General features: G+C 36.8%; 1 protein-coding gene across 5 annotated transcripts; it reads left to right on the top strand.

Moving 5' to 3' along the window:
- The first annotated feature begins 1,010 nt into the window (after nt 1-1,010).
- On the top strand, nt 1,011-16,847 carry LOC127869189 (uncharacterized). 5 transcript variants are annotated; one of them, XM_052411531.1, is made up of 3 exons: nt 1,011-1,062; nt 11,533-13,771; nt 15,759-16,847. In XM_052411531.1, the coding sequence occupies exon 2, from the start codon at nt 11,659-11,661 to the stop codon at nt 13,309-13,311; it is 1,653 nt and encodes a 550-aa protein (XP_052267491.1). In that variant the 5' UTR covers nt 1,011-1,062; nt 11,533-11,658; the 3' UTR covers nt 13,312-13,771; nt 15,759-16,847. The 5 variants fall into 5 exon arrangements, 2 of the variants coding, with proteins under 2 accessions (XP_052267491.1, XP_052267489.1); XM_052411529.1 differs by lacking the exon at nt 1,011-1,062 and adding an exon at nt 11,038-11,231; XR_008044472.1 differs by lacking the exon at nt 11,533-13,771.
- Nucleotides 16,848-16,852: the final 5 nt, after the last annotated feature.

Raw genomic sequence — 16,852 nt, 5'->3', positions numbered from 1 at the left:
GTTGGATTTAACAAAATCATTTTAGACATTTTTTCGTTTTATGGTTCTCTAGAAAAGATGCTAAAATAGTCTCAGATGGAACACATACCTGCAAGGGGCGTGACTTCTTATAATTGCAAGGGGCGTGACTTCTTGTCCTTTTATAATGGCTATTATTGAAACGTTTGAATATTCTCATCAGACTCTTACAATCAATATAAACATTTTCGTTTGACTCTATACTTTCAACGTTGTTCAAATGGATATCCTCGCTTAAATAACATGCAGCAACCTGTTTTTTATTAGTTAACATTTTCAACATAGGTATTGTATAACAATACAATGTATTATACATGTTTATATGTTAAATGTTAAATTTTAGCATAAATGTGCGAATGTTCGCACATTAAACCTTATTTTATACACAACAAGTTACAATTGATCTTCCGTAAAGTAAATTATAAACGTGCATTTATGCTTAGTTTACATGTTTTTATATTACACGTCACTTGTATATGAAGACAGTGAAATGTATTTTGGACCGCTGGCCATTTGGTACAAAGATTTGTTTCCACATACCGGTAACTATGTCTCTTGTTTACTTGTGAAATATCGAACAGAGCCAAACCAGGGGAGTATGTGATTAAGATTATCTTCGTTACTTAAGGTCATATCAATTTTGGGAATTCAATGTTTTATTTCAATAATCTTGAAATAACTGCATACTTCTTAACATAGCTTTTGCTTCTTATGTCTCAAAAGTAGCGTTGCGTGAATTCTTGCCTTGCAACTCAACTTTTATAATATCTTTACGTCTGACATTCTTGACGAAAGGTTTCGCAAAAATCAAGGAAGTTATCGGTATTGCTGCTGACAGATCGTATGACTTCTCATTGCACCTCGACAGATACTCACCTGTCGCGAAACTCGTAGAGTTAATAAAGGTGTGCACTTGTTAATCAATATTTATGTGACGATTTTGGCCGGTATTTTATCCTTTAGGTTCATTATTCTTTGAGTTCTTTCCTATTATTTACACCAAAACGAAAGTACATTTCCCGCGAACAAGCATTCGACTATTCGGTAAGTTTCACGCACATAGTATGTGCATTTAAGATTGATCATTGTATTTTCATGTACATAATTTAATTATTTAATAATACAAGTCGGTTACAAACATGCACAATATGTTTTTGCAGGATATAGTAGTAGTATAATACAATTACTGTTTGAAACGGTAGGGTTGTGTTTACATGAAATAGTAGGGTGATGTCTTTAGCAAGCGGGTCACGTGGTATATATATCAGTATTTAAAGCGCTGCTCTACCTCATGAAGGGGCCGGTAGGACCTGAAAATAAACTCCGATTTAAAAAAAAAAAAAAAAAAAAAGGGGGTGCTCTTTTGTAGCGGATCCGTGGTCTAGTGGTAACACACTGGCTTCACAATCCAGAGATCGCTGGTTCGATCCCCCGCTGCACCTAACCTACTAACTCGTCTTTCGCATGAGACGTTAAACCGAGGTGCAGTGTACTAGGTGCTATACACCGGGCACTAAAAGACCCAGGGTCACCCCTGGAACGGGGTGTCTCCTGTATCTTGCACTATCCCCCGTAACCAACTAACACGTCTTTCTGGGGGCGATGGCCATATGGGAGACAATCCCGGTGCACTCGATAAAAACGAAAAACACACACACACAGGGGGGTGCTCTTTGCAGGTCGGGCTACCGTAACCTCGTGAAGAGGCCAGTAGGACCTGTAAATAAACTCTGAAACACACGGGGGTGCTCTTCAGGTCGGGCTACCGTAACCTCGTGAAGAGGCCAGTAGGACCTGTAAATAAACTCTGAAACACACACGGGGGGTGCTCTTATATAAACTCTGAAACACACACGGGGGGTGCTCTTATGGGGAGCGGGCAACAGGTCGGGCTACCGTAACCTCGTGAAGAGGCCAGTAGGACCTGTAAATAAACTCTGAAACACACACGGGGAGCGGGCAGTCTGCGTTCGATCGTCGAACAGTTCACAACGGTAAATACGTTGCATTAATTAGAGACCTTATACCATTGAAATTATCTGGGACTTTGGATGCCTTTTGAGTAGAAGTGACCCAAGTAACTTTGCGCACTACACCATAGCTTGCTGGGTAGCTTCAATAGAGACTCATACCTTTGTCCGGGTCACAGGTTTTCTTTGGTAATATAAGACAGTGCACGTTTCTGGTCTCGTAGGTCAGCCTGAGTCTGTCAAGCTACTGAGTGTCGCTTGTACAACACTGACCGATTGTCTTCCTTGCATAAACGCAGAGGGTGGACATTGATTGTCTCCCTTGCGTAACGCAGAGGGGAGACACTGACCGTTTGTCTTCCTTGCATAAACGCAGAGGGGGGACATTGATTGTCTCCCTTGCGTAACGCAGAGGGGAGACACTGCAGACTTGTTGCTATAGGTGTAAGACACCCGGGGTGACCCAAGTCACCCAAGACACCCTAGGTGATCCAAGTCAACCCAAGTTGACTCAAATCACTCCAAGTTGACCCATTGCAAGTCAACTCAAGACGACCCAAGTCGACCCAAGTCGACCCAAGACAACCCGAGTCGACCCGAGTCGACCCAAGTCGACCCAAGTCGACCCAAGTCAACCCAAGTCGACCCAAGTCGACCCAAGTCAACCCAAGTCAACCCAAGTCAACCCGAGTCGACCCAAGTCAACCCGAGTCGACCCAAGTCAACCCAAGTGATCAAAGCAATTCAAGTCGCACAGGGCATACGGAACCGGCTTGTATAGAGGCAAATTACATTATTTGTTTATCAAATCACACGGCTAAGGAAAGCCCGAGGAAAAGCCATTATATATATATATCCCGAAGGAACGGTAGACACGTTACATTTACACACCGTTATTGCATATACCTGATCGGTTCATACATTGTAGGACGCATAAGTTCTTTTTCACATGTTTGTGTTTTCAGCCAAGCCTTATTCATGCTGTGTTTTATTACTCTGATAGTAATGCATTTAATTGACATCATACATGTTATTTGAAGGTGACATGTGATATATGATCTTATTAACGGTATCTACACATTTGCACTTATGTGGTGTCACCAATAAACGCTTTTAATCCACACTAGAAACTCGAATGCCTAGATCTCATTTTTTAAACGAGTTTCGTTTATTTTGTTCGGATTAAAAAACGGAAATGAAATATGGCAAAAACGGTGTAAAAAGGGTTAATGCAACTCTGACATTTGGTATCCAGAAAGACAAGTTAGATGAATTAAATTTATTCCATTTCTAACGCGGCAATGCGGTCTTGACAAGAGCGAGTGGAAGCTTCAAGAATTACCGAGATCCCCTTTATAGAACATTAATTTATTTCACTAACTTGAAATGTCATATAAGCAATAACTAAGCATTATTAAGTATGTATTATGTCACGTGTGCATGCAAAATAATTGAGAATTTTGGTACCAAATTCGTGTAACTTTACGAAATCCCCGTTAAAAATCGCGTTTCTGTGTGTCAGAAACAAGTGAAAACCATTTTGTTATTATTTTAATAAAGACGAATCGATAAATGCTATTGTAAAAGAGTTATTATTACTGATATTAGTTAACAAATAAATGCGGTAACTTCGGGGAAGTCGGTACCTGCGCGAGCGTCTGATATTGGTAGCCTTATTAATTTATAATAGCCTGCCCGTATTCCATTTCGTACAACGCTAATTTTATATCAGACAATGTCCAAACTACCTGTGTTATTTTTGCGCTTTAAATTATAGTGATTGATAAATGTCCCATAAGCAATGTTTAATATGATTAATATCACTTTTATACGCAATACCATGTGGGATTGAGGTACCCACCCGGCGTCAGAAAGCGCGTAAAACTTCACCGAATTCCCAGTTATAAAGCGCTATTTCGTGTCAAATACACGGGTAGGGGGGATGTTGCGGTAATAATTTTGTTAATAACACGGGTAAATACCGCTGAAGTGTTAATTTATTGCAAATACCACCATTACACGTAATAACGGGTTCGATTTCGGAAAGCGCACAAGCGTTTGAGAGCGTGTTTAATGTACCGATTTACTCGTTATAAATAGCTGATGTTCTCTTTAATCGTATATTTTTTGCATTTGCAGAATAACTAAATGGCATCAACCCCTTTACAAGTGTAATATGGTGTTAAAGAAGTCCATCCGGAATATCGCGTAAATCTATATGCAGTCTATAGGCAAAGAAGCCATTTTTGGTGTTAGCTTGTCTAGGTTTTCTTCCCGCTGAGCCACGTGATTAAGTGGGCGGAGCGATCACTGATAAGGCGCCATGTCAATTGGACTCTCCCTTGTTTATCAGCAGCCGCATCTATTAATAGCCTCAGATTATGATTAGGCTGAGCAAAAATACTACGTCATGAAGACGCAGCAGAAAGTGGACTATTTTAATAATTCATAAACAATCTTAATCATTCATAAACAATCTCTTCCGCGACATGTATACTACAATCATTGTTTATTGATTCTTTTCTATATAAGCTCCGTTCGAAACTATTACATTTAAGACGATATTCTTCATAAAATATTTCCATTTATGAATGAATATAGTTGGAGAACTCAAACCTGTTGCATAAATTATACAACTCGCGCGGATGTGACAGGTAGTAGGCTCTCCGTAGATAATCCGAACCGACTTGAAATTTGAGTAACAACATTAGCTGGTCGCAACGCGACCAACTTAAAAGCGCACAAGTAATATGACGAAAACTTATTTAAGGCGACCTCAACAATTTCTGTGATAACGACAAACAAGCCAGTCGTCAAGTTGCCAGAAAGAGTATTCCGTAGACTGCCCAAAAATGTGATTGCTGAAGCCTGTCTTCGCGGTATCAGTATGAAGACTGACAGATCGGCTGCGCGCTGATTGCGCAACAGCCTCCACACACCTGTCGGCGGGGCTCATCAGCCCGACATCAGTCTCGGCAGATATGTCAATGTGTTTTCTAGGCGAGATAGATGCAGCTGCTGTGCACGCTAGTGCTTTCTTATTACAGCTCTGCTCTGCAATTTAATTGTATTTGACGAGAATTGTTATCTGCAAAAAGCTTTCGGTTCATTTTGGCAAAGTGTATTACCTCGCTTGTTTTAAGAGTGGTTCGTTATGACCGTTTTGTTATATTATGTCTGTATTATATGCTCCACATACACATAATTATTCCCCCCCCACACACACACACCGCCGAAACCCCAAGGCGATGGATTTAGCTTTTGTGTTGTCCGTCGTTTACAAACTATTCTGGGCGATATAGCAAGAACTATTCAAACTATTTAAGATTTCAACACGAAACTTCATGGATGTATAGATATCAACAGGGAGAAGGGCCATGCACAAGAACCATAACCATACGCGTTCTGAAATAAGAGTGATTTCCTTTGTTTTCTTTTAGTTCTGAACCCATCAAAAAACAAAAAATATTCGGCGCGAGGGGATATCAATTATTTTTTATAATTATAACTATTATTATAATCATTATTATTGTTATTATTATTGTAATAATTGTAGTTGTCGTAGTCGTAGTCGTAGTCGTAGTAGTACTAGTACCGGTAGTCGTAGTAGTACTAGTAGTAGTAGTAGTAGAAGTAGTAGTAGTAGTAGTAGTAGTAGTAGTAGTAGTAGTAGTAGTAGTAGTAGTAGTAGTAGTAGTAGAAGTAGTAGTAGAAGTAGTAGCAGCAGTAGTAGTAGTAGTAGTAGTTGTAGTTGTATTAGTAGTAGTTGTTGTTGTAGTACTCATCATCACCATCATCATCATCACTATCATCACTTCTATCTTAAGACGAGACCGGCGGCACAATCTGTGAAGCAATGACCTACTGATATAATAATTAATATACACGCAATAATCATCCACATAACATCGTTGAGAGACTAGGGGAGGTAACGGAATCAACTTAGTTAAACATCATTATATGCAATTAATGTTCTTGTGTATTGTATTTCGTGTTATACAAAATATTTGTAAACTTACGCGTGTTCCATCTAGGATAACTTAGATTTATTACGAAATAAAAATAAACGTCACGAACTTGCCGAGCACCGTTTCAACTCTTTAAAATCTCTGACAACCGGTCATTATTTAACTTCGGCATATATCGTCATAGTTTGTCCCACAAGACAAAATCCGTACTTGTTCATTAGTAATACACGACAAATCTGAATGTTGTTTGTCAGTAGTATCACATTATATTGGAAGAAGTTAATAAAAGAACGGCCTAACCTATTTTATTCAAATCAGGTAAGGGACACGCAGGAGGTGGTGTGTGGGGGAGGGGCATTTATGATGCCGGATCCCTGATATCTGAATTTTCACTGGCCCGAGATCAGACATAAAACTAGGCCCGATGTCGGCTCGACATCGACACAATGCCGTCACTTCACCGCAATTATCTCGATTTTCAAAAAGCTCGGCCCGACGACGCGTTCAGTTTCTCCAACATCATTTATTTTACCTCGGTCCAAGCTCGGAGCTGCAATACGGCTCGATGTCGGCCCGACATCGGCAAAATGATAATTATACTGAAATCATTCCGCCGCAATTCTCCTAACATACAAATGAATGAAATTATACATAATTGGATACTACTGCATCCACTGAACATCTTTTCAGTGATACCTTGCTAAATTATTGTTTTCATCTGTTGCTACAATACTCAAAACACGTGAGAAAGCTATACTATTGTTGCTTATTTATTTAAATGTGTTGCTGTTTTGTGTTTTCCAATGTGTCTTCACTGATCGACACTACATGCATGTCGGCAACATGTCGAGCCCGTTGCCAATAACGCTTGTACTAACTTATCAAGCTGCAACACTCACATGTTTGATCTTTGACCTTTCGTGTGACATTGACCGTTGACCATGTGGTGGCATACCTTTTGTAAATTATGAGCATATGTGGTCAAAAATTTTAAAATTACACGATGAATGATGAAGTTACAGCCAGGACATGTTGTTTTGAATAAATTTAACACTTGGCTTATGGTTCGTGTGACATGGAACTTTTAGGTATGACGACATATGTTAAATGAAACAATTCATTGATTAAACTGATTGACATTTAGGAAAGTTAATATAAATGCATGATGAATGACACCGTAACAGTTTGGACCTGATGTTTAATGGCCTACTTTGGCATGTGACCTGTTAGTGTGGCATTGGGGTTGAGGTAGACTGGTATTACACATGACATGCCGTGTCCTCATAGTGGTCATTAGCTATTTTTTAAATTGCTTGATAAATTACAAAGTCCGGACAAGATGTTTTATTGTCAAATATGACATTTCACCTTTTAGTTGTACCTTGACTTTTGAAGTAGTTCACGTAGTCCTATGTTTGTGGTCATTTTCGGTTAGTTAGTGGACATTGCACGATGAATGACACATAATGTTTCTGAAAAGCTCTGACGCACGCATTTACCATCACACGCAAACAATTCAAGGTATTTAGTTTCAATACACACACTATGTATATCAAGATTAATGAACGCATTTTACAAGTTATGGCAAACGAAATGCAATGTCACACACACGATATGAATTTATCTGTGTTTTGAAAATAAACGATGAACCCTTTTCCCGTTGGTACTGTTGTCTGCTGCTTCGGGTGTTGTGGGTACTCTTGTGTACCACTTCCTTTCGATTTAAAAACGATATATAATTAACAAATTTCAAATATGTTATACTTGTTCGAGATTCCATTCGCAAATAAATTCAAATAATATTAAGTAATATAAGTTTATACAAGTTAATAAAACGTTACGTGCAAAAGCAGTATTTATTATAGCATTACTGTTTATTAGACTGAACGAAATATATTAAAGAACATATTTGACCAACAGTATTTTATGAATTGACCAAAATTAAAGAATTTTGGTGTTTGCATTCTGACATGCAAGAGAAAGTTACTCAAAATAATTTTGCTTGTGACTTTCTGTGTGTGTTTGTTATACAATTGTAATTGTTTAACTTTATTTGTTATTAATGTTTCTATGTCTGTTTGAATTTTTAATTTTATTTTAACATGTTTAAAGATACCCTACCATTTCGCCTTTTGTCTAAACACAAACTGGTTGTGATATTGAATACCGCGATACAAGTGATGTTAAGTTACCGCTCGAAAACTGATACCGATTACTTTTCAGACAGCTATCGTTTTATTTTCGACATGCCTTTAAATCTTAGCTGCAACAGAACGCGAACACCGTTTCGAGACACATTCAATTTTTGACCCAAATATATGTATTCGGTAAGCCCGGTGTTTGCACGCATAAACGAATGGTACTAAAAGGGGCCTTTTCACAGATTTTGGCATGTTTTGAAGTTTGTCATTAAATGCTTTAAGTTGATAAATGTAAACATTAAATTTTAAAAGCTCCAGTAAAAAATCAAAAATAAAATTTAAAAAAGGAAAAAAAAGTAGCCCTTAGCAGGGCTCGGACCAGTGACCCCCGGAATCCTGAAGTAAACACGCATTAGCCAACTGAGCTATCCTGTTAAGAATACAGTAGTTGCGTATTTTGTACGTTATATAAGCAATCTTCGTAGTTTCACAAGTTTAAACGACAACAGAACTCTCCAAATTATTCAATCGTTTCGCGTTGCAACGCTTTATGATTTTTAGGTTTTTAAATCGTCAAAAGATGCATATTATGGCTATATTAGACGATGGCAAATGTTCAGTAATACTGTTTCCTCACAAATATCATAACTAAACCGAAAATTTTCGAATCTGAAACAAATTTTTGAATTTTGTCAATTTACCAAACCGTGAAAAGATTCCTTTAAATGGATTGTGCGTGCTAGCCAAAATAACGTCACGGACCACGTGGTATGGCCACACTGAACGGCATACCCGGACGCCAGTTCGTTTTCTAGTACAATATACCTCCCGAGAGCGTTCGCTATCTGTTGCGAATGCCAACCGACGTTTGCCTTTACTGATCGCACTTCTTACCGGTATTTCCATTGTGGTCATTGTTCCATTGCTGATAGTGGAAAACGATGAACGGTAGCTCTATTTTTCAAATAAATGCAGGTTACATACATGTGTTGGAACAAAAAGTCAAGTCAGATATAGTTATATTTTTTATTTTATGCTTTCTATAATTATCATGCCAAAATCATGAGAAGAAATCAAGTATTACTACAATAGCACGTACATGCAAACTCAATACTAATAAATATCGAAAACTGTTTCGGACTAAAAAAACTCCCAGCTAAGAATTGTCTTGTAATTATGAACATATTATTGCAAGATAAAATGTAATCCTATGAAATTTGGAGATTATACTGCTAATTTGGCACACATTATATTAAATGTGTTAATCAAATCATGCTCGGTTTCTTTCAGCAAAATGCACATTGTGGTATATAATGTTTACGTATGTTCTCATATGGTTGAAGCATTACGTATGTTCTTCTATGCACGGCCGTAAATCACGCGCGCCACCTCTTTTTTTGAGATGCATTAATAAATGAGCCAATGCTACTTCCGAGGTGGCGCTCATATCCGGATGTTTTGAAATTTAACAGATATTTTTACAGGGTGATTAGGTTTAATATGTTTTTCAACACATTTCGATTTATTTTTTAAAAATTAGCCAATGTAGTGCGATTCGGCGATTATAAATTCCTCTAAAAATGTACAGAAACAAACAATGACAACCCATTTGGAAACGTGAGGATATTTATAAGTCGTGGCATGGTAGAAATCGTAAAAGTAAATCAATGTCTTTTGCCTGTGTGACGAGCATATTTCCAGCCAATCAAATCGCTCATTACATAAAACGATTGCTTTTAACCCGTACAAGTTAATGCGTGCACAAAAACATCGGCTTCCAGCCGATTTAATAGATCAATTTGCATTTTTCAAAAAGAGATGGAGCCTTTGCAAAGGAGGTGTCGCTCAGATTAGGAGGTGGCTACAATGCACATTTATAGCTAAAAGTGAAATATTTTATGTTATGTTTTTTATTATGTCTACAGGACTTACATTATTTTTTGTAAGTTTACTACTTTAGCACATTTGAGTCGCGTGCGTTTTCAATTAGAAAAGGTAGTTTTCTAAAAATGTATTGATTGATTTAAACTTTCGTCTTTGTAAGATAACAACATTTAACCCTTTTTTTACCAAAAAAGTTAACGGAAAAGACCGAGCTATCTTCATTTTTTTGGAGTTGATAGTAGGAAAAACAACATATATGATCCTAAATAAGATTCGTTGACCTTGGCCTTTAAGTAAATTAAGCGTTTGGCTTAATTGTTTTGTATATATCGTACAATATGTTTTATTCATGTCGGTGACTTCTTAATTGAGTTGATCACTTATATATATTAATAAAACAACATCTGATTTATTATAGATTGTGTTTATGTTCTGTAAAGATTTGGGCCTGCGTATGTACGTTAAAAAATAAAATAAATATAACAAATAATATTATCTATCAAATGAACGTCATGTGATAATGTCATTGCGATACGACTGTTAATTGATATATCCTGCATCAGCACCACCTTCTATCATTAGCGCCATCTCTTAAGCATTGGCTCCATCTCTTTTGGAAAAATGCAAAATTATCTACTACGGCGGCAAGAAGCCAATATTTGTGTGCATGCGGCATCTAATGAATATTGTACGCAATCGTTTGAAGCCGTTAGCGATTTAATTGGGTGGAAATTCTCTTGTCACACAGGAAAAACTCATCGAAATGCTTTTTAAAACTCCAGCATGCCACAACTTATAAAGGTTCTCACGTTTTTAAATGTGTTAAGAAAGTATGTTTCTGCACATTTTGGATGAAATATTTTTCGCTGAATTGCACTACATTGCCCGATTTTAAAAATAATGCTAAATATGTTGTAAAAACATATAAAACCTAATCACCCTGTAAAATGATCCATGCAATTTCAAAACATCCGGGCCGGAGCGCCACCTCGGAAGTTGCATTGGCTCATTTGCTAATGCATCTCAAAAAAGAGGAGGCGCGCGAGATTAACGGCCGTGTTATGGTTGAAGTCAGAACTCTGTAACATGTATAAGCAATCGACGAGTGTTAATTTTCCTTAGAGATCATTATCAAAGATATGTATACTGGAAACGTTAACAGTTATCAGTCGTTGCGAAATTGTAAGGGTCATTTATGAAGTCCGTGACCTACTTGTCCACTAAGCTTGCAACAAATGCGCCGAAAACTGGTAAAAGAAATGCATTTATTGTTATTTACACGGTTTTATGTATTTTTTGCTATTACTTTTTGAATGCATTTATCAAAACGTGCATTTACACACCAAAAAGCGTATTTCCATTTGCAATTTTGGTTGCAGCAGACGTAGATTTTTTCGTCGAGTCCGGGTCACGTGACAGTCATGTGATAGTCATGTGACTTTGTTTTATTATCGCTCTTAGAGCTACAGCACAGTTCCGAAAAAATATTCCAGCTTTTCTTTCTTGACAATTGATCATCATAAAGTTAAGTTTGTTTTTCTTTTTTTTCAGTCTAATCCTAAGAAGATAAGGTCTTTACTCACCAACAGCTCTTCACAATGCATACCTTAAAGTAAAAGACAGTGGCTTGCCAGTAAGAACTGTTGCAAAACAGTATGGTGTTCCTCATACTACACTATGGGACCGTGTGAAAGGGTTATTGACCCTGAATGCCTCAAACCCGGACCAGCTCCACTCTTCTCTCAGGAAGAAGAGGTCAAACTAGTTGACCATGTCAAGACAATGGCTGCCCTTGGGTATGGTTATACCATCAGTGAAGTTGTAGCAAGTGCTACAAACTATGCAGTGTTCCTTGGTAAAAGGCCAAATGATAAACCTTTGTCTGTGAAATGGTTTAAGGGTTTCCAGCAGCGATGGCCTGAGTTGCGAGTTGTTCGTCCGAGGGCACTGTCCAACTACAGAGCTGAAGCCACATCAGAGGCCAATGTTCATGAATATTTCAACAATTTGATGAGCGTTGTTGAAAAACATGACCTCCACAACAAACCTGAGTGTGTCTATAACATTGACGAAAAAGGTATCCAAACAGAGCATACCCCACCATTCATAATAAGTGGCACATTGAAGGCACCAGCAGTTACTTCGTCAAGGTCCTGCGTTACAACAATAATTGGATGTGGAAACGCATTAGGCACACAGCTTCCACCATTCTTTGTTTTCAAAGGGAAACGCCTGAATGCAGATCTGTTACAAGGGTCTACTCAAGGGTCATCAGGGTGTATGTCTGACAGTGGCTGGTCAAATTCAGCTGTGTTTTTACACTACATGGACACCCATTTCCTCAGATATGTGCAAAGAGTGGACAAGTCACAGCCTATCCTTGTTCTGCTTGATGGTCATAAAAGCCACATAAATGTTCCAGTGCTGGATTGGGCAAAGAAGAATAACATTATTCTATTCATCTTACCGGCCCACACAAGCCATGTCCTTCAACCCCTTGATGTGGGTTGTTTTGGACCCCTTCAAAAAATCTACAACTCCATGTGTCACAGATTTATCAGAGAAAATCCCTCTACAAAAATAACAAGGTACAATGTTGCTCCTCTTGGATCTGCTGCATACGTAGCAGCATTGTCTGTGGAAAATCTTCGATCTGCCTTCAAGAAATCAGGTGTTTTTCCAGTTGACGAGTCAGCTGTTAGCAAGGAGCATTTTACCACTTCGCTACCATATGTTGCTGCACCATCTGTTCCTGAAATCAACAAAAACATGCATGAAAGAAATCCTGATGTTTTCTTCTATGAAGCAGAAGTTGTCATTAACAAAAAGAAAGAATTCAACAATGCAAAGAAAAAGAATAACATTCTTGAATTTACATCTGGCAAAGAAATAACAGATCCGATAATTGAACAGAAACTCAGGGAAAGAGCTGAAACAACAAATGAACAGAAAAACAAGCAACAAACTGAACAATCCAACAAACATTCGAAGCTTATGCCCACAAAAGAAACAGTTTCACAAACAAGGAACAAACAACTGAAAAAAAAACAATCAACAAAACAACACACTTACCCAGATCCTGGACCCTCCCATCTAAACACTGATGTTGAATCCTCTGAAGATGAAGATGATGATGAAACTTGTTGTGTATGCAGCCTCTTTCAGCCAAAAGAACTTGCTAACTGCGTATCATTGATATTTGTAAAGTGGGCCAAGTGTGACTTTGATAACTGTAGCCACTGGGTGCACTTGCAGTTTTGCACAGCCACAAATGTTGTTAGGAGAAATGACCCGTTCTATTGTCCTTGCCACAATATTGCAGAGGAATAGACTTGTTTTTTTGTGTTCAAAGCTACATGCTTTTCTAATTTTGTTTATTTTCATGTTTCAAAAAAAATTGTTCAGTTTCATGTTTGTTTATATTCACTGGAGTAGTATTTATGAACTGTTCGGTAATAGGTCATGTTTACATCGGCCGCCATTTTGTTTTGTCTGCTAGAGGTGACAATAAACAAGGAATCATTGTTATGAATTCTTGACGGATATTTGCTTGAAAACTTTACAGATAAGTTATTTAATGATTGAACTGTTAGTTATTTGTTAAAACAAATTGTTTTTGTTATTTTAAGTGTTTGCAAATTTAACTTAATTTCTTAGGTGTTCGATAACTGGTTCGTCCACCACATTCTATACATAGATGGTGACGTCACTACGTTATTGTCACCTCTATGCTAGGACGCATCACATTCCCCTGATTAGGGGATTTGTGATTCCGCCAAAATAGTTCCGCGTAGGAATGAATTTTTTTTTTTAATGAGAAAAACGGTGTTGAATATGTGTTTAAAATGGAATGTTATTTAAAGAAATTTTATTAAATTATGTTTAAGGGTGATTTCAAATGTCTATAAAGAAGAATTGCAATTATTAGAAACATGTTTATCTGTCTTACTTTCGCTTTCACAATTCAATCGTAAACATGGCAAGTCCAAGAGATATCATACTTGAGGTTGCTAAAAAGGGAGGATTTCCCATGCCACTCAAGGAACTGCAAATCGAAGCGTTACTTTGTGTCATTGAAAAACGTGACATTATGGCTATACTCCCAACAGGTTATGGTAAAAGCCTGATTTACCAGCTGGCACCACTTATCCTTAAAGATTATTATAATCTACAGAAGTCTGTTTGCATCGTGTTGACACCTTACATCAGTAAGACCGGTGTGTACACAATGCGTCCACCATACACTTAAGTTACAGACAGAGACTAAAATTAAAAGCCAAGTTGAATACAGAATTAACTTAAATCATTAGCCTTGGAGTACTGAGATCATTTAAACATTTCAGTATCTTTTTCTAGTCTCATAACTGACAGTGACAACATTATTTGTTGGCAGGCAATTCAAGATGCTGTGCAGTTATTGTGTTATATGACAATGGCATTTATTATGAACTAAAATGCATTTGAATGGTACTGGTAGTTTATTTATTTAAACCCAAAACTCATAGTTAACCCTTTAAAGCGCTGGAACCGAATTTTGAAGGCCTTTGCAAACAGTTTGGTTCCAGATGAGATGCCACAGAACATGGCGTCTCATCAGGATCCAAACTGTTTGCTATTCTGATAGTATTCTTTGAAAAAAATCAAAGAAATGGCTAATTTTAGAAATTCAGCGGATGACATTTAGCAGATGACAAATTTCCCAGCATGCAAAGGGTTAATGTATTTATATCAGTTTCTTCTGCACAGCTATTTTATTAATAAACTGAATAACCAAAATATTTTTGAAAATAGTAACACAGTTTAGAAATTCATGGCATCAAATGCATGTAGCTGGCGCCAGACAACTCGCCCCAATACCAACTTGCCCCAAAACAAACTCGCATCAAACATATGGTCACTCGCTCCAACCAAGAGACAACTCGCCCCAATTTATTTTTGTGCATCTTATTGTTTCTTTATTTAATGTATTTTATCTTTATATTCTTTGTTAATTTAGCAAAGCACGTATATATTTTGATAAATGTGTATTTCAACAGTACATTGTATTTTGAATAAATCAAATACAGGTCATCTGAAATGCATGTATCATCACTTTGGTACAAGAAACAGAAAAGGTTTACTTATTTAGCTGCATTTTTTTCTGTTGATTTCATTTGAGAATATTGAAATAATTTGTAGATAATGTTTTCAGATATTCAGGCAAGTTGAAATTTCATTGATTTTTTTTTATGTCATTTCACAATATTCTTGAATGGAAACAGAAAAAAACACAGTTCAACGCACTAATTGTTGATATATAAAACAAAGTCTTTGTATGTAAAACTGTGTTGCTACATGAGCAAAGAATTTAAAAAATGATCCTACACTACACTGTGAATATTGAAATTTTACAAAAAAACTGACAGGAATGTTTAAAAATGGTGTCATGAAAAATAAAAAATTCTATATGTACATGTATCTACATCATGTGTCAAAATTCTTAGCTTTATGTTCAAAACATTTATTGTTAAATGCAGAAATGTCTTTTCAAGGATATCATAGACCACCTTACTTATACGGAAGTTGCTTGTAATATGAATATAGAACACGTAAAACTACTCATGTAATTGTCTCAGCTTAAAATCAAAAGTGTAGAAAATTTAACTCATTTACTGTCGAAACAGTGGCCATTATGTTCCTGCATCTTAAAAGTTGGACAATAGCAGCTAATATATATATATATATATAGATAGATTTAGCAAGGGGTTTTGAGTTTTTTATCTGTTCATATTTTTCAGAAAAAAGGTTAAGTGGTGACTGATCCTCTCACCCTCCTTATCCAGGAAACGTTTCGGAATAACGTGTTGGCACTGAAGATGTGGAGGACACAGATTGATCACAGTACATCCTTTGGATACATGGACACCATCAACGGGACAACAACAAAACTGTACCTGCCTTTTTTTTAAAGGAAGTAGTTAATAAAATTATTGTTAACAGCTTTTTTAGTCTTGTTGTTTAAGAATGCTTGCAACATTTAAGTGGATAAACGGTTGTTTTAAATTTGAATCTTCAGTAATGCATTCTTTATTAAATGATGTCATCTTATTTCTTTCAATATAGTGTAAATAATAACATAATTATCCTTTGTATACAAAATGAAAACCAAGTTTACTGTTCTATTAATCATTATTTATTTATCTTGTTCTTTTGTCAGAAATATTACAGGGGCATACATACAGTATTCCTTAAATAAAAGGGGCAGTTCTTAGAAAATTAACATGTCTTTTAGCAATGCATATTCAAACTTTTTCCACATTTATAACCAGCAAGTATTATAATGTAACACAAATTAATACTACGAATTTACTACTGATTTTGTCGTGCCTGTCATCAAATAAACATGTTTTACTGAAAGTTTCTTAAAAGATGTTATGTGGAAGACTTAATCAATCATTTAATAAATATTTGAGCCTCGCTCTGGGAAAAGGGGGTTTAATGCATGTACATAAGGTTGTCCAAGATTAGGCTGTGCAGACTGCACAGGCTAATCAGGGGTAACACTTTCCGCCTTATCTGGATTTTCTCTAAGAGACTCCCTTTCAACAAAAAAAATAAAGCAGCAATTGTCTGCCTGGTTGGTATGATCAGCACATGTAACTTTTATGTTAATCTCGTACGACAATTTACGCACATGCATTAAGCCCCATTTTCCCAGGGCAAGGCTCACCTATTTAGGTTTTAGCTGTCTAGTCGTTTTTAATTGATGCATATTCTTTTGTTCAGTGTTGAACTCAACATGTATTATAATAAGGTGTTCACTGAACATTCTTGCAGTAATGTTTTGCTGTGTAATATACATGTAATAATAAATCAAAATTGAACAACTAGC

This window comes from Dreissena polymorpha, chromosome 2, assembly GCF_020536995.1.
Source record: "Dreissena polymorpha isolate Duluth1 chromosome 2, UMN_Dpol_1.0, whole genome shotgun sequence".
Lineage (NCBI taxonomy): Eukaryota > Metazoa > Mollusca > Bivalvia > Myida > Dreissenidae > Dreissena > Dreissena polymorpha.
This window is presented reverse-complemented; position numbering and strand designations above follow the sequence as displayed.

Coding starts and splice junctions, on each gene's coding strand:
- LOC127869189 (XM_052411531.1), top strand. CDS start 11,659: ATGGGACCGTGTGAAAGGGTTATTGACCCTGAATGCCTCAAACCCGGA.